The sequence below is a fragment of the Ictidomys tridecemlineatus genome, chromosome 14 (genome assembly GCF_052094955.1).
Source record: "Ictidomys tridecemlineatus isolate mIctTri1 chromosome 14, mIctTri1.hap1, whole genome shotgun sequence".
In the NCBI taxonomy this organism is placed as follows: Eukaryota; Metazoa; Chordata; class Mammalia; order Rodentia; family Sciuridae; genus Ictidomys; species Ictidomys tridecemlineatus.
In genome coordinates, this window is record NC_135490.1 from 21694340 (window position 1) to 21709193 (window position 14854).

Consider the following 14854-nt stretch of genomic DNA (forward strand, 5'->3'; position numbering starts at 1 on the left):
TAAGTTCAAATATGTATTTATTGGAATATATTGTTTGAATTGAATTAATTCACCTATATTTTAATGTCAACACTGTGGTAATTAGGTAATGTATATGATGTCTTATACATAGTAAAAATTATCTTATTAGTTGCAAGTATTAAGACTCCATATTTTGGCTTTCTTCCTATACCTACTTCCCTGATATTTTTCAATTAAATGCTCTTTGACACCTCCTACAGATCAAAACGTGTGTAAATTATAGATACATTGGGTATTAGCTGAATTGTAAAGTTCTTAAATGTAGAATCAGAATAATTAATGTGTTGTCTATAGTCCTGTTAAGTAGAAAAAAAAAATGGAAGCTAAATTTGCTCTCTTTCTTCTCCTAAATAAGTAGATTCTACATTCTAAAGCCAGATACCCTTTAATTGAAGCAAATATTTGCTCATTTATAATTTATCAAAATTTTATTAATTACTTACAAGGTGCTACATACTATTCTACATACCTTACTCACTTAATCCTTATGTAATGTTAATGTATCCTCATTTTAGAGAAGAGAAAACTGAGGCTCATGGAGGTTAAGTTACTTACCCATTGTTATGTAGTCAGTATTTGCAACAAAAGAATGTTTAGCCTAGCAGCTTGACTGTGCAGTTTGTGCTCTTGACCATTTACAACTTAATTTTCTCATTTCCCTTCCAAAAATGAAACAATTAATTATTTGAGGAAATATTTTAGGTTGCTTTTATTTCCTATATTACAGTGGTAAAATAAATAAAGACTTCCTAGATATATTTGCAATTGTTCATTACTTGATCAGTTGATGGACCAGGGAATAATCAACTGATGGACCAGTAAGTCAGTTGGACAGAGGTTCCAGAAGAATGTGTGTAGATTGTTCTCTTCCTTTAACTTTATTCTTTGGGTTCTGGGTAGAGAGACTCTTAACTAAGCTGTTTGTGCTTTCAGAATGAGACTCTCTATATTGAGGATAGCAGGATGTTCAGGGGACTTAGGGTAGTAAAAATATAGGGAAACTATTTAATAGGTTTTAAGTTCCCTTGATATCTTACTAGGATTTAGAATAGAGTAATTACTAATGGTGAAGCATCTAACTCTCAATCTGGAGAAATTATATCCTATTTAAAAGTAAAGAAAGAACTGCCCCCCCAATTCCATTTCCTGCTCTTTTCTCTTGTCCACACAGCCCTATATATTAAAAATTGTCTGTATTTATTGCCTTCTCTTTCTTACAACATATTCACATTGGTATTTCTGGTCCAAATGTTTTTAACTGAGTAGTGAATATGTGAATGAACTTTCAATTAAAGCAGAAGAGAAAAAAATCTTTTTAGAAGAAATGAATACTTGCCCTTTGCTTGGGGAGGAGGACATGTGAGTTAAATGCAGAAGCAGCATTTGGGAAATTCAGGTAATAGGAATTTTTATTTAGCAGTATTTGAAATTATAAGGGAATAAGCAATAAGCCACCTCCTCTTTCTAGGTGCTATCAGCTGCCTCAGCTGCCGGTGTTTCTGTAGCTTTTGGTGCACCGATTGGAGGAGTTCTTTTTAGCCTGGAAGAGGTAGGTACAAAAGTATAAGCATAAAAACTATATGTTATTATAATTATTATTATAATATTATAATAATATTATATTGTTATTACCATTACAAATATATCTTATCACACATTTTAAATCAAAACAATTTCTTATTGGTAAATTTTAATTGTATGTAATAGTGTGATTTATTGTTTATCTAATAATTCCCTTTCACTCCTATCCTCCCTCCCCCTGGTCCCCACATTTCAGTTTTATACCTGACATAATAGGTAAAGAGTTTCTTTTTAAGTTTTCAGATTTATTTTTAGAAAGTTTTCACTAGTTCTTGCTAGGTGCAGAGGCACACACCTATAATCCCAGCAGCTTGGGAGGCTGAGACAGGAAGATCACAAATTCAAAACCAGCCTCAGCAAAAGCAAGGTGCCAAGCAATTCAGTGAGACCCTGTCTCTAAAATACAAAACAAGGCTGGGGATATGGCTCAGTAGTCAAGTGCCTCTGAATTTAATTCTGGACCACAATCCCCCACACCCTCCGCAAAAAAATTGAATGTTTTTACTAATTCTTGCTTTAAAAGTAATATACTACATTACTTTTAGGCAAGTTCCAGATCTAGTGAAAAGCATCTTAAATCTATTATTCATTTATAAATATTAGTCATTTTTTTAAAGTTGAACTTTACTTTGTTGAAATAGTTAAAATTAAGAAAATGTGAATTTGACTTAATAGAAGACATTTAGAACAACCTATTAGCTAAAGTGTAATCCATATTCTTATTTTATAATTTAAAATCAGTTCCTAAATTAGCTTTTAAAGTTTTTCTTGTGATTATTTCTTAAACAGTTATTAATGTTTAAGGAAATAATTTTTGTTGCTTCAGTGGAATACATATATGTATTATTATTAATTTTAAAACTTTCCTTTTACAAAATGTGGCCAGGGGTGTTTTTGAATTTCATTTTTTCTTCTAGTTTTTCTTCTTTTTTTTTTTAATGTAGAAGAGGCAAATCAAATGTTTATGAGCTATTGATGGTACATTTAATTTTAACTATCATGATAAAATTGAATGTGACATTCAATTTAAAAATAAAACAATGCTAGGTATATGAAATAATTATTAGACATTTATCATCAGTTCTTGTAAATGATGTAATAAGGTAGCTAAAGATAAAACATTTTTTATTGGTGTAAAACATGTAAACTGTAGCTGCAACAAAGTTTAGAGTTAGCTGCGTTAAAACTTAACAGAGATACTTCCCATTCAAGTTATAAAATATCAGAAGCATCTTTTAAGATGATAATATTAATTTTTCTTTCTTTTTTTTAGGTTAGCTATTATTTTCCTCTCAAAACTTTATGGAGATCATTTTTTGCTGCTTTAGTGGCTGCATTTGTTTTGAGATCCATCAATCCATTTGGTAACAGCCGTCTGGTCCTTTTTTATGTGGAATATCATACACCATGGTACCTTTTTGAACTGTTTCCTTTTATTCTGCTAGGGGTATTTGGAGGGCTTTGGGGAGCTTTTTTTATTAGGGCAAATATTGCCTGGTGTCGTCGACGCAAATCCACCAAATTTGGAAAGTACCCTGTACTAGAAGTCATTATTGTTGCAGCCATTACTGCTGTGATAGCCTTCCCCAATCCATACACAAGGCTCAACACCAGTGAGCTGATTAAGGAGCTTTTTACAGACTGTGGTCCCTTGGAATCCTCTTCTCTCTGTGACTACAGAAATGACATGAATGCCAGTAAAATTGTTGATGATATTCCTGATCGTCCAGCAGGCGTTGGAGTCTATTCAGCTATATGGCAGTTATGCTTAGCACTCATATTTAAAATCATAATGACAGTATTCACTTTTGGTATAAAGGTAAGTGCTAATATCAGGTGGTCTAATCTTGGCATGTTCAAAACTTATATATGGAATAAAAAATTAAATTTTTATATGAAGGTTATTGTTTCATAAATGAAGGCTGAAAAAGCACATCTTTGAGGTTTAGTTTTAAATAGGGAAAAAAGTAGTTCCTTAAGCAGATTATTAAGTTTATTATTTGTTACTGTTTAGCAAATTACCCAAAACTTTGGCATCTTAAGATAACTACCTGTTTTGTTCTTGATTTGGGAAGAGCTCAGCTGGGCATTTTTTGCTTATGTTTTGTACAATTGTTATCAGACATATCATCTCAGACTTTATTCGTATGTCTAGCCCCTGGGCTGAGAAGATTCAGACAACTGGTACTACAACTTCTAGGCTTCTGGAATATACATGTCTTACTTTCTCTCTGTTTTTTTCCAGCATGGTAGCCTCAGGATATTTGGATTTCATATGTGATAGCTCAGTATTCCAAAAGCAAGTGTCCCAGGAAAGCTAAAGAAGTCACACAGTATGACTTCTGTTTTGTTTTGTTTGTTTTTTTTCTATTCACTGAGGCAGTGACAGAAAGCCATTCAGGTTCAGGAGGAAAGACATGTACTTAGTAGAGGAAGTGTCATTACTCCTGGTCATGTTTTAAAACCAGTTGTATTAGTTTTTTATGGTTGCTATAATAAATTTTCATGAGCATGGCTTAAAACTACACTAATTTATTATTTTACATTTGTGAGGTCAGATGACTTAAAAGGGTTTCACTGGGTAAAATTAAGGTGTTCACAGGGCATTCTAGAGGCTGTAGGAGTGAGTGTGGGATTTGCCTCTTCCAGCTTCTAGAGGCTGTGAACATTCCTTGGCTCATGTCCCCTTCTTTCATCTTCAAAGTAGAAACAACTGGTCAAGACTTTCTCTAGTCCCATTATTCTGACATTAACCTATAAATCTCTCTTCCACATTTAACAAAACCCTAGTGATTACTTTTGACCCAGCCAGACAATCCAGGATAATCTTCTGTTTTGGTATCAGCTGATTAGCAACCTTAATTGTCTGTAACATTAATGTCTCCTTGCCATGTAACAGTATTCACAGGTTCTGGGAATTAGGATATGGACATCTTCAGGGAATCATTATTCTGACTGCCATAGCACTATAGGGTATTATTTTGAAAAGATACTACAGAATTGAATTACTGGGTCTGTGAGTACTATGCCTTTTTATATCAAGGATTTAAGGCAGTTAAGCCTAAGTTTGTGGAATATTGTTTCTCTTGTACTTGACAAAAGTGAGAATAACATTCATTGATTAGTGATCTGCCAGTAAATATAGATCCAACCCAAGAGCACTTATCACTGAGCCATATCCCCTTTTTTAAAAAAATATTTATTTTTTAGTGGTAGTTAGATACAATACCTTTATTTTTTATTTTTTAATTTTTATGTGGTGCTGAAGATCGAACCCAGGACCTCACACATGCCAGCTGAGCGCTCTACCGCTGAGCCACAACCCTAGACCCCCTTTTTTATTTCTTGAGACAAAGTTTCACTAAGTTGTGAGACCGGCCTTAAATTTGGGATCTTCATCCTCAGCCTCCCAAGTCACTGGAATTTACGGCATGTGCCACTGTCTTTTGATTGTTAGATGTATATGGGGAAGCAGATGTTGGCTTGTCCTTTATCTTTAAATAACATTCATTGATTAAGGATCTGCCAGTAAATATAGTTCAAACCCAAGAGCACTTATCACTGAGTCATATCCCTTTTTTTTTTGTAGTTTACATAATAGTTAATATTTGCCAGTGATAGTGTGCTTTCACAGATGTGAATTATGTGGAATAGCAGCTTTATTTCTAGAAATTGTAGTTGCAGTACTTTTTGAAGTAAGATCGATATTTCCATTGTCCTTGTTTAGTCCATTGACTATAAAGAGTTAAAAACAGAAAAGCTTTGAGGTTTTACTTTTTTTCTTAGCAAATCAAGTTAAAGGAGCTGTTAAAGCTCCTTTTACTATAATAATCTATTTTCTATAAATCCCAACTTTATCAGCTACTAGAGTTAACTGTCATGGACAGTTATATAAGGAAGCTGGAAATAGTTGGCAGTTAAGTTCCAGTTTATGTTTGTTCCAGGTGAAGGAATGTAACTGTTAGGAGATCTTAAAAGGCACTTTGATGTGTTCTATTGTATATCATTTTAATGACCCTTGTGCTCTCTATCCTTTCATCATTTTGTGCTCAGCTTGTTTCATGACCAGAACAAGTTAGAGCAATTAACCTGTCAGTGGTCTTTAAATCATTTTGCTTAAGAGGTTCACTATTTCTATTATCCTCTTTAAATTTAGTCAATAAGGGCTGGGGTTGTGGCTCAGCAATAAAGTGCTTGCCTAGCACGTGGGAGACCCTGGATTCGATCCTCAGCACTACATACAAAAATAAGTAAGTGAAATAAAGGTGTTGTGTCCAATTACAACTAAAAAATAAATATTTTTTTAAAAAAATTAGTCAATAAATATTTTTGACTTTTGAGTCAAAATATTAGGGGACTCTAATAAGATTGTTCACTTTGCATTATACCTCTTAAGAGGAATAGCATCTATTTCTGTCATTTGTACATATGTAGGAAGGACATAGTCTTGGAGTAAAGTATAGTGCTTCAAACTGAATTTTATGAAAAATACTCATTGTCCTATTTTTTTTCATTTCACATGAACTAATGAAATTTTGTTAGGGGATAGCATTAGGGAATCCCTGAGATAAAAGGATTTAATCCTTGAGTTATTTTCTCTTTAGCCTAGAGAGTGTGGTTTGTTACTTTGTAACTAAATTCATGGAATTGTTAAAGTACTGTTAAACAAGATTTTGCTATATTTCTACTAATATTTTGCTTTATCAGTAAAATGTGAAAAGAATCAAAAGTGTTAAAACCACAGAATGTAGGTATGAGCATGTAATTAGAGGATCTCTGCCTCCCAAGAGTTCTGTTTTTGTTTTAGGTTCCCTCAGGCTTGTTCATCCCCAGCATGGCCATTGGAGCAATAGCCGGAAGGATTGTGGGGATTGCAGTGGAACAGCTTGCCTACTATCACCATGACTGGTTCATCTTCAAGGAGTGGTGCGAGGTTGGGGCTGATTGCATTACGCCTGGTCTTTATGCCATGGTTGGTGCTGCTGCATGCTTAGGTAATATGTCTTTGTCTTGCCTCTGTTTGGATATTTGCAAGTCTAAGAGAGAAAACAGCCAATGGTGTAGTACACTCACACTTAATTGGTAGGCGAGTTGGCGGGAGACAGAGGGTGTAGTATTGAGTGAGAGATTATTTTAACAAAGGAAACAGTAGTGCTTTTATGATATTATACAGTACTGGTTTTCATTTTACCTGTGTGAGAACATTTGTAATTGCAAAAATGGAATAGTAGTTAGCATATTTGTAATACCACATAATTCTTTATGACAGAAATCATCTCAGTACAACATAGGCTTAATTCAAATCCTGTCCAAGGAGATTTTTGTTTCCATTACTAAGGATCTTAGCTTATCTCTAACAATTATAGCATTGTTAAGATTAGCATTATAACAAAACTTCAGAATATTTTGGGTTTAAAACTTTATAAATAATTTATTGTTAGCCTTAATAAAACATTTCTTTATCAGCCTCCCACCGCTTAAGGTGCCTTTATAGTAAAAGGAGAAAACAACTAATTTTAACAAAAATAAAAGCAAACTATCTGTATTAAATACTCAAGAGACTATTATCTTCTTTGGCATGAAAAACAGGTCATTTCTTTTTATATTTAAAATATAGTTAAACTTTGGTTATAATATTTAATGTTTTTTATAAATTTTGTTTAGCGAGTCAGAATTATGTAATTATTGATCTTCAAAAATGTAATATCAAATGGAAATGAATGACAGAATATTTTCATTAAGGTAGCAAGTAATTATTAAGCTTCCATTTTCTTTTTTGATACAAAAAGTATAAAACATGGGCCCAGCCTCAATTACAATCACCCCGGGGAAGAGAAGACTAACACTGAGAAAACAAGTATGAGCAATGACAATTATTATATACAGTGCTGAAAGAGTCTAAATATTGTAGGAATCTAGAGGAACAAAGAGCTGAGATAGTTCAGGAAGGATAGAACTTGAGCTTTATTTTATTATTTTAAAAAATCAATTCATTTTTTTAAACAAGGCAATTTATGCTTTTTATTAATATCACATGCTTTTTTCTTTTTAAAAATTAATTATGTATTTATGACAGCAGAATGCATTATAATTCTTATACATATAGAGCACAATTTTTTACATCTCTGGTTGTATACAAAGTTTCACACCAATTCGTGTCTAAGTCCATCCACTTTTTTTTTTTTTTTTTTAAAGAGAGAGAGAGAGAGAGGATTTTTTAATATTTATTCTCTAGTTCTCAGCGGACACAACACCTTCGTTTGTATGTGGTGCTGAGGATCGAACCTGGGCCGCACGCATGCCAGGCGAGAGCGCTACCGCTTGAGCCACATCCCCAGCCCCCCATCCACTTTTATTTAAGGAATTTCATGTGTTGTGATTCCTTCCATTACCCATCTAGGTCACTTTTATTCTTCTTGAGTCAAGATTTATCTCCAAAATAGCCCTTAAAAATAAACAAACAAAACCCCCCTAAACACTGATGCTGTATCCACAGTTGTAATATCAGGCCATGATCCTTTTATATGGGCTGCTTTTCTCTCCACTTTGAATTATGGACACACTGATAACAACTTCAAAATTCCCTTTCTGGAATCTTTGGGATTTAATTTCTTTTACTTTAGGGTCATTTTTAGAGTAGCCAGACTGCCTGGTTTTCAATTACTGATACCATCTGTAATCATGAATGAGTCAAATCATATTTGGTATAGATCTGTGGGATATACTGATACCTAAGGTAAAAAGTTTATTATTGTAACTATCCTTTAGTTCTTTCTCATAGATCTAACAAATAGTTCTGTGAGTAAAGTAAAACCATAGTTACTCTATCAGGTATTTACAGCAATGTGTGGCTATAGGAAAGGCCCTATCAGGATGGACCTCCACCTGAGCTTTATTTTAAAAGATTAGTAAAAATTTAAAAATAATTCTTTTGAAGATGGTAATGTGAAGACAAAAAAATTCGGATGGGAATAATTTTAGTATATTCTTGGGTCTTTGAAGAAACTTATGATTTGAGTACATTTTTGAATCTTCTGGGAAACAAAGTGGGATTGGTGAGAAGGAACAGATTATAAAAAAACAAGGGCCCAAGACTTGGATTGTAGCTCAGTGGCAGAGCGCTTGCCTTGTACATGTGAGGCACTAGGTTCAATCCTCAATACCACACTAAAAAAAAATAATAAATAAAATAAAGGTATTGTGTCTATCTACAATTTAAAAATTATTAAAAAAAAAAAAAAAAAGACAAGGGCCCAGATTTCTGTCATGATGAAATTGTATCTGGAATAGGATTTGTGACAGAACCCCGCCTTTGCCATTTTCAACTTGAATAACTTTCAGTAGCTTTCTTTTCTTCTTCGATTTTTAATGTTCTCACCTATAAAATGGAAAGAATAGCTGTTTATCTCCTATGGTTGTTTTGAAGATTATATGAGAATAAATGCATGTAAATGTGAGGCCCTGGATTTAATCCCCTTCACCAAAACAAAGAAAAACATGTAAAGCTATTAGAATGGTGCCTGATAAATTAAATGCTTAGTTTTTTTTTTTTTTTTTTTTTAATCCTTTGTAGGGCCTGGGATTGTGGCTCAGCGGTAGAGCGCTCGCCTAGCACAGGCGGGACCCGGGTTCGATCCTCAGCACTACACAAAAATAAAGGCATAGTGTTGTGTCCAGCTACACCTAAAAAATAAATATTTTTTTAAAAAGCCTTTGTAAACTGAGTAGGACATGTCAGGTACAAAGCAGATATATATCTCCCTTCTATTTGAAGGATAAAATAAGAGGAGGAGTTTAAGTTTAGTACAGTGTGAATTGACTAGCCCCATGTAGGTTTTTGAACAAAGAAACAACATGGTATAAAGTAGTACTTAGGAAAGGCTCTCCTGGGAACATGGCTATAATGTGGATTGAAGGTAATGGGGCCTGGAGTCAAGGCAGTAACATAAAGTGGTATTAAAATTAAGGAGCAAAGTCTTGAGTGTCTAGACTAGGCTGGTTAACAGTGACCATACTGAAGAAGAAACCCGCACGTATTTGGATACTTTGTCGAGGAAATTAGGACTACATGGCAGTCTAGATATTGGAATAAAGGGATAAACCAAGAATGATCACTTAGGTTGCTAAGAAGAATGTGGTGCCAGGAATTGGGGTTAGGGAAGTTTAAATGAGGATATATGAGGAAGAAAAGGAGTTTGGTATTATGTTTTCTGTGATGTTGGGTCTTCCAGAGTCTTCACAGTTGAAACAGTTGTGCAGAATTTGAAGTATGTGGAAGAAAGGCAATAGTAAATAAAAGGATGTGGATTGGAGGCATCGCCGTCTGGATAATAGTGAAGAATGATGATTTGAGTAAAAGAATAGGTGATTTCTTACAGGGGGCATTTTATATTGTGAATATAGATCCCAAGGCATCAAAATATTTTACTCATTTTGAAAAGATTTAGAGGATAGAAATTTATTAAAGATTGATATTCTACCCATAAAGGAGCTTAATCTGTGATTGGTAGCAAACAAGACAACAGTGATGTGCTTCACCAAATTCTTTAAGAATTAATAATAACTGTTAGTAAGTATGAACTTGGGTTTTTGCTACAGCAGTAGACCAAAGTGGCAACATTGTTTTAGTTGGTTATCTGTGATTTTTTTTTAATATATATTAGGTGAACAGATTTTGAAATGTAATTCGAATAGGCTTCTGTGTTATAAACAAAGATCGTTTTTTTCCTCTACATTGTATTAAAAGTAGTAATTATAGCTGGAGTTGTAGCCAGTGGTAGAGCACTTGCCTAATGCATGTGAGGCACTGGGTTTGAACCTCAGAACCACATTAAAAAATAAATAAATAAAATAAAGATATTGTGTCCATCTACAACTAAAAAATTTTTTATAAAGGAAGTGATTATTGTCCTAAGAGGAGTAGTTTTTGATGATGATGCTTTTCATTAAGTTGTAGCTACAATTTTGTATCTATTGTTTGTGTAGTACAAAATTCTAGTCACATGTGATGGTGAGGATCCTGTCTTTTCTGAACAGTGGTACTTATTTTTTTCAGGTGGTGTGACAAGGATGACAGTCTCCCTGGTGGTTATTGTTTTTGAGCTTACTGGAGGCTTGGAATATATTGTTCCCCTGATGGCTGCAGTAATGACAAGTAAATGGGTTGGAGATGCCTTTGGCAGAGAAGGCATTTATGAAGCTCACATCCGATTAAATGGATACCCTTTTCTGGATGCAAAAGAAGAATTCACTCATACCACCCTGGCTGCCGATGTCATGAGACCTCGAAGGAATGATCCTCCTCTAGCTGTCCTGACACAGGACAATATGACAGTGGATGATATAGAAAATATGATTAATGAAACTAGCTACAATGGTTTTCCTGTCATAATGTCAAAAGAATCTCAGAGATTAGTGGGATTTGCCCTCAGAAGAGACTTGACAATTGCAATAGGTACCCTTTTATAAAATATGTGTGTCTGTAGATTTGCAGTCCCATAATTCCAAGTTTTGCTTTTGCTTGAGTAATAGAATAGTTATTGCCAGGGATGACAAAGTATGCTGTCAGACTTGATATATTCAAATGTTTTAGTTTCAAACCTTTACGTGGCAAAGTTCTTTCTAGTCAGAAAGAACTTTGTTGTTAGATACCCATTCTCTGGATTTTACTGTTAGCCAGCCAAAGAAAAGGAAAAGATGAGAATTAATATAGAAATTCAAAGGAAAAAAAATCCTAAAAGAAGTGCTAAAAATATTTTTTAAGTCTTCTCACTGTCTTGAGAAAAAAAAATATTGGGATGGGAGAAAAATGTTGGTTTTAGGGAGTAGGGGTACTTTAGAAGTATAAGATATCAATCAATACATGCCCTCAGAAATTTTAGGCGCATGAGGACTTTTAGAACACACCTTCAATATATACAAGTATTATTTTTGTGAAGTTTTAAATATTTTGCTGGGAAAACAGATCCATACACTACATTTTGTATATATGTCATTTTCTTTCCCATACCATAATGATGCTTTTAAGGTAGCTTCCTAAGTACTGCTTGTTAGAACCTCCTCACTTAGTGCCTTGCTACTTGGGCATATTATGGCACAGTTAAATAAAGGCCTTTAGTCATCAAAAGGAGTAAAAAGTATTTTAGGGTTTGTGAATGGTAATATCAGCTTCTCAATCTACAAATGATGGTATTTTGGCTTAAATATTGTTGCAGCAAAATTTATGTTCAAAATGTTTTCACTAAAACAAATACCATATTTATACACATATGGTTTTGAATACCTTAAAATAGAAACATGAAGCTGAATGAGTATTTTATTTGCGTATTCTGTACATTTGGGTTTCCTTCTCCTTTCTGTAGTCTCTATAGTTTTCTCCATCTTTGCTACTTCTTGTATAGCACCTTCAAAGGTGGAAATGGAATTAACCAGCAGGACAGAAGAACTCTCAGCAGAGCCCGCTAGATAGGTAGAGAAATCGACAGAAGTTTTACAAATAAGACCTCCCAAAAAGTCAGTCTGTACCCATTGCAAGCATAATTGTAGTTTCTTCCCATCTGTAATGCTTATGATTCATCTGGAAAATTACACTTTAACATCAGAAAAAAAGAGAGAGCCAGTTGATTAGAAAGAGAAGTTAGTACAACAGAGTCAAAGGAAGGAAGAAACTTGTTGGTCTCATCTCCAATACAGAATAAGAGGTAGACTTGATTCAATGATGGATTCCTATAATGAACAGCTCTCAGAATGTATACATGTTTTAAAATTCCATATTCCAAACATGTATCCTTATTTCCTAAGGTTAGAAAACAGCTTTGGCTTCAGGAAAGAAAAATTGTATCATGACATAATTATGCCAAAAATATTTTAGTTACATGAAGATTATTGGTCATTAATAGATTAAAAAAGAAATTACTAGATCACTTTTCAATTGGTTCCTTTCTTGGTTAAAGAGAGGATACAAAAAAGTTATAGAATACATTTATTATTTACCTAAAAATAAACAATTTGCCTATAAAAAACCCAAAACTCATCAATTAAAAATTTTTGGTCTCTCTCTTTTTAGAAAGTGCCAGAAAAAAACAAGAAGGGATCGTTGGCAGTTCTCGAGTGTGTTTTGCACAACACACCCCATCTCTTCCAGCAGAAAGTCCTCGGCCATTGAAACTTCGAAGTATCCTTGACATGAGCCCTTTTACAGTGACAGACCACACCCCAATGGAAATTGTGGTGGATATCTTCCGAAAGTTGGGTCTGAGGCAGTGCCTTGTAACTCACAATGGGTAAGTCTGACACCACAGACGTCAGTTCACTTAACCAGAATTTATGATCTGTATGAGTGGGATCCTCTTAGGGGAGAGTGTAAGACAGCTCCCAAAGGGAAAGTCTGTGACAATACTGTCACAGTATACTGTTATAAAAACAGCATCAGTCAACTCCGTTTCATAAGTACCAAAAAGTAAGACTTGCAACTGCCTACAATTTGCCAAAACATAAAGTAGGATTTGTTGAGAAATCTGTACTTCATAATTGGAAAGAGATGCTGAAACATCTCTAACATGATTGTAGAACATTTGTTTTCTTGGAGGAATAGTGTGCCTAATCTGTATGGAGTACTGCAGAGACCTATTTCCTTTTTGTGAGTATTTCATTTTTTAGTGTATAGATTTTTCATATAATTATAACTTTCTAGATATTTACTAATTACTTTTTCAGCCAGAATTTGATTTGTCATGTAATGAAAGAAAGACTATAAATGAAAATTGTAAATTAGCTAAAAATGTCCTTTAACAAAAGCTCTGTTGCTTTTTGTCCACCTTTTCCATCCATAAACAGCTTATGACACACACACACACACACACACACTCTCAGGTATTTAAAATGTATTCATTGGTGATTTATTTTTCTGCCTTCTATGTATAAGCTGCCAGTGTTTGTCCATGACAAATCTCAAAGGGGATCTGCAAACTCTCCTGCTTCATTATCCTGCTCTCTTTTCCTGGGCCTGGGATATGTGTCTCTACCTGTTCTTTCTTTATGCCTCTGTATTTCCTTTATTTCTAATCCTTATTAGAAGTCTTAAAAATATTGTTTTACATGAAAGCAGGTAATAGAAAGACTTGAAAGGGGAAACAAAGAGTATTCCAGGACTGGGGTTGCAGCTCAGTGGTAGAGCTCTTGCCTTACATTTATGAAGCACTGGGTTCAATTCTCAGCACCACATACAAATAAATAAAGGTGTTGTGTCTATGTACAACTAAAAAAAATTTTTTTAAAAAGGGTATTCTAGGATTATGTATGAACCAGATGACTAACCCTGGCTAAGTGGCTGAAACTGTGCTAGACACTTAGAAAATCACAGCAAGTTTGTATTTTAACATTTTGTACAAAGCATGTGTAAAACATCTGACCTCTGTCTAGAGGAAGGAGGAGGAAGAACAATTCAGGAAGTGAATTATTTACTGAACACCTTCAAGTTTTTGCATTTAACTTTGCAAAGTAAATCATGGTATCCTGCTTTACAGATGTAGTAATTAGAGTTCAGAGAGTTTTAACATAAAACCCAAGCTCTTGCTACTATCTTACACTATAATTTTTACTAATGGAATTTATCCTCTTTCTCTGTGATTTCTTAAACTACTAAAACATTGTCTTGGCCAATACACTAGACCATATTGGGTTAGAAATAGAAATATTATATTTATATAAATAGAAAGCTGGAGAATTAGATCTATATTTAGTGTTTTTCATGTGTTAATTAAAATAACTTCAATATGAAATAAATCATTAAAGGAATAAAGCTCTTAATTAAGGGCAGGAAGCTTAGAATAATTAAATATTGATACTGACAATAGAAGAGACAATAGAATATTACTGTTAACTATTTTTGTTTAAATTATTTAATTAAAAATAATGGAACCAAAATTTATTATTTAAAACCTTAATAAATACTATTTAAATGGGTAACTTTTGATATAGCTTTGGGCCCCTTTTAATTATTAAATGGCTCAATTGGAATCTAAGCTGATTTGTTATAAGCAATTTTTTTTGAGCTATTCTCTGTACTTGATATAGTTTGTCAATTAAATATAAATGTTATTCTCTGAGTTGATCAACTGTGAGCGGAAAGCTGCTACATGGGCTAATTTTTTATATTTCACCTTGTTGATTAATTCTGATTTGGGCAGCATAGAGTTAGAAAAAAAAATTTAAAGGAAAGTGTAAAACAGTAAAGTCAGTAGAGGTAGATAAT

The 14854-nt window shown here is 33.7% G+C and overlaps 1 protein-coding gene and 1 non-coding gene across 7 annotated transcripts in view; one reads left to right on the forward strand and one right to left on the reverse strand.

The window, feature by feature from the left end:
- Clcn3 (chloride voltage-gated channel 3) overlaps positions 1 to 14854 on the forward strand; it is an 80782-nt gene that overhangs the window by 58684 nt on the left and 7244 nt on the right. For all 6 annotated transcript variants that reach the window (XM_078030982.1, XM_005325498.5, XM_005325500.5 and 3 more), the window contains 5 exons: positions 1490 to 1570; positions 2876 to 3421; positions 6410 to 6596; positions 10658 to 11056; positions 12668 to 12884. In XM_078030982.1, the coding sequence (XP_077887108.1) occupies positions 1490 to 1570; positions 2876 to 3421; positions 6410 to 6596; positions 10658 to 11056; positions 12668 to 12884 (1430 nt within the window). The remainder of the gene's footprint in view (positions 1 to 1489; positions 1571 to 2875; positions 3422 to 6409; positions 6597 to 10657; positions 11057 to 12667; positions 12885 to 14854) is intronic.
- On the reverse strand, positions 8358 to 8487 carry LOC120884398 (small nucleolar RNA SNORA18). Its single transcript, XR_005726815.1, has one exon. It is a non-coding gene; the product is annotated as a small nucleolar RNA SNORA18 (small nucleolar RNA).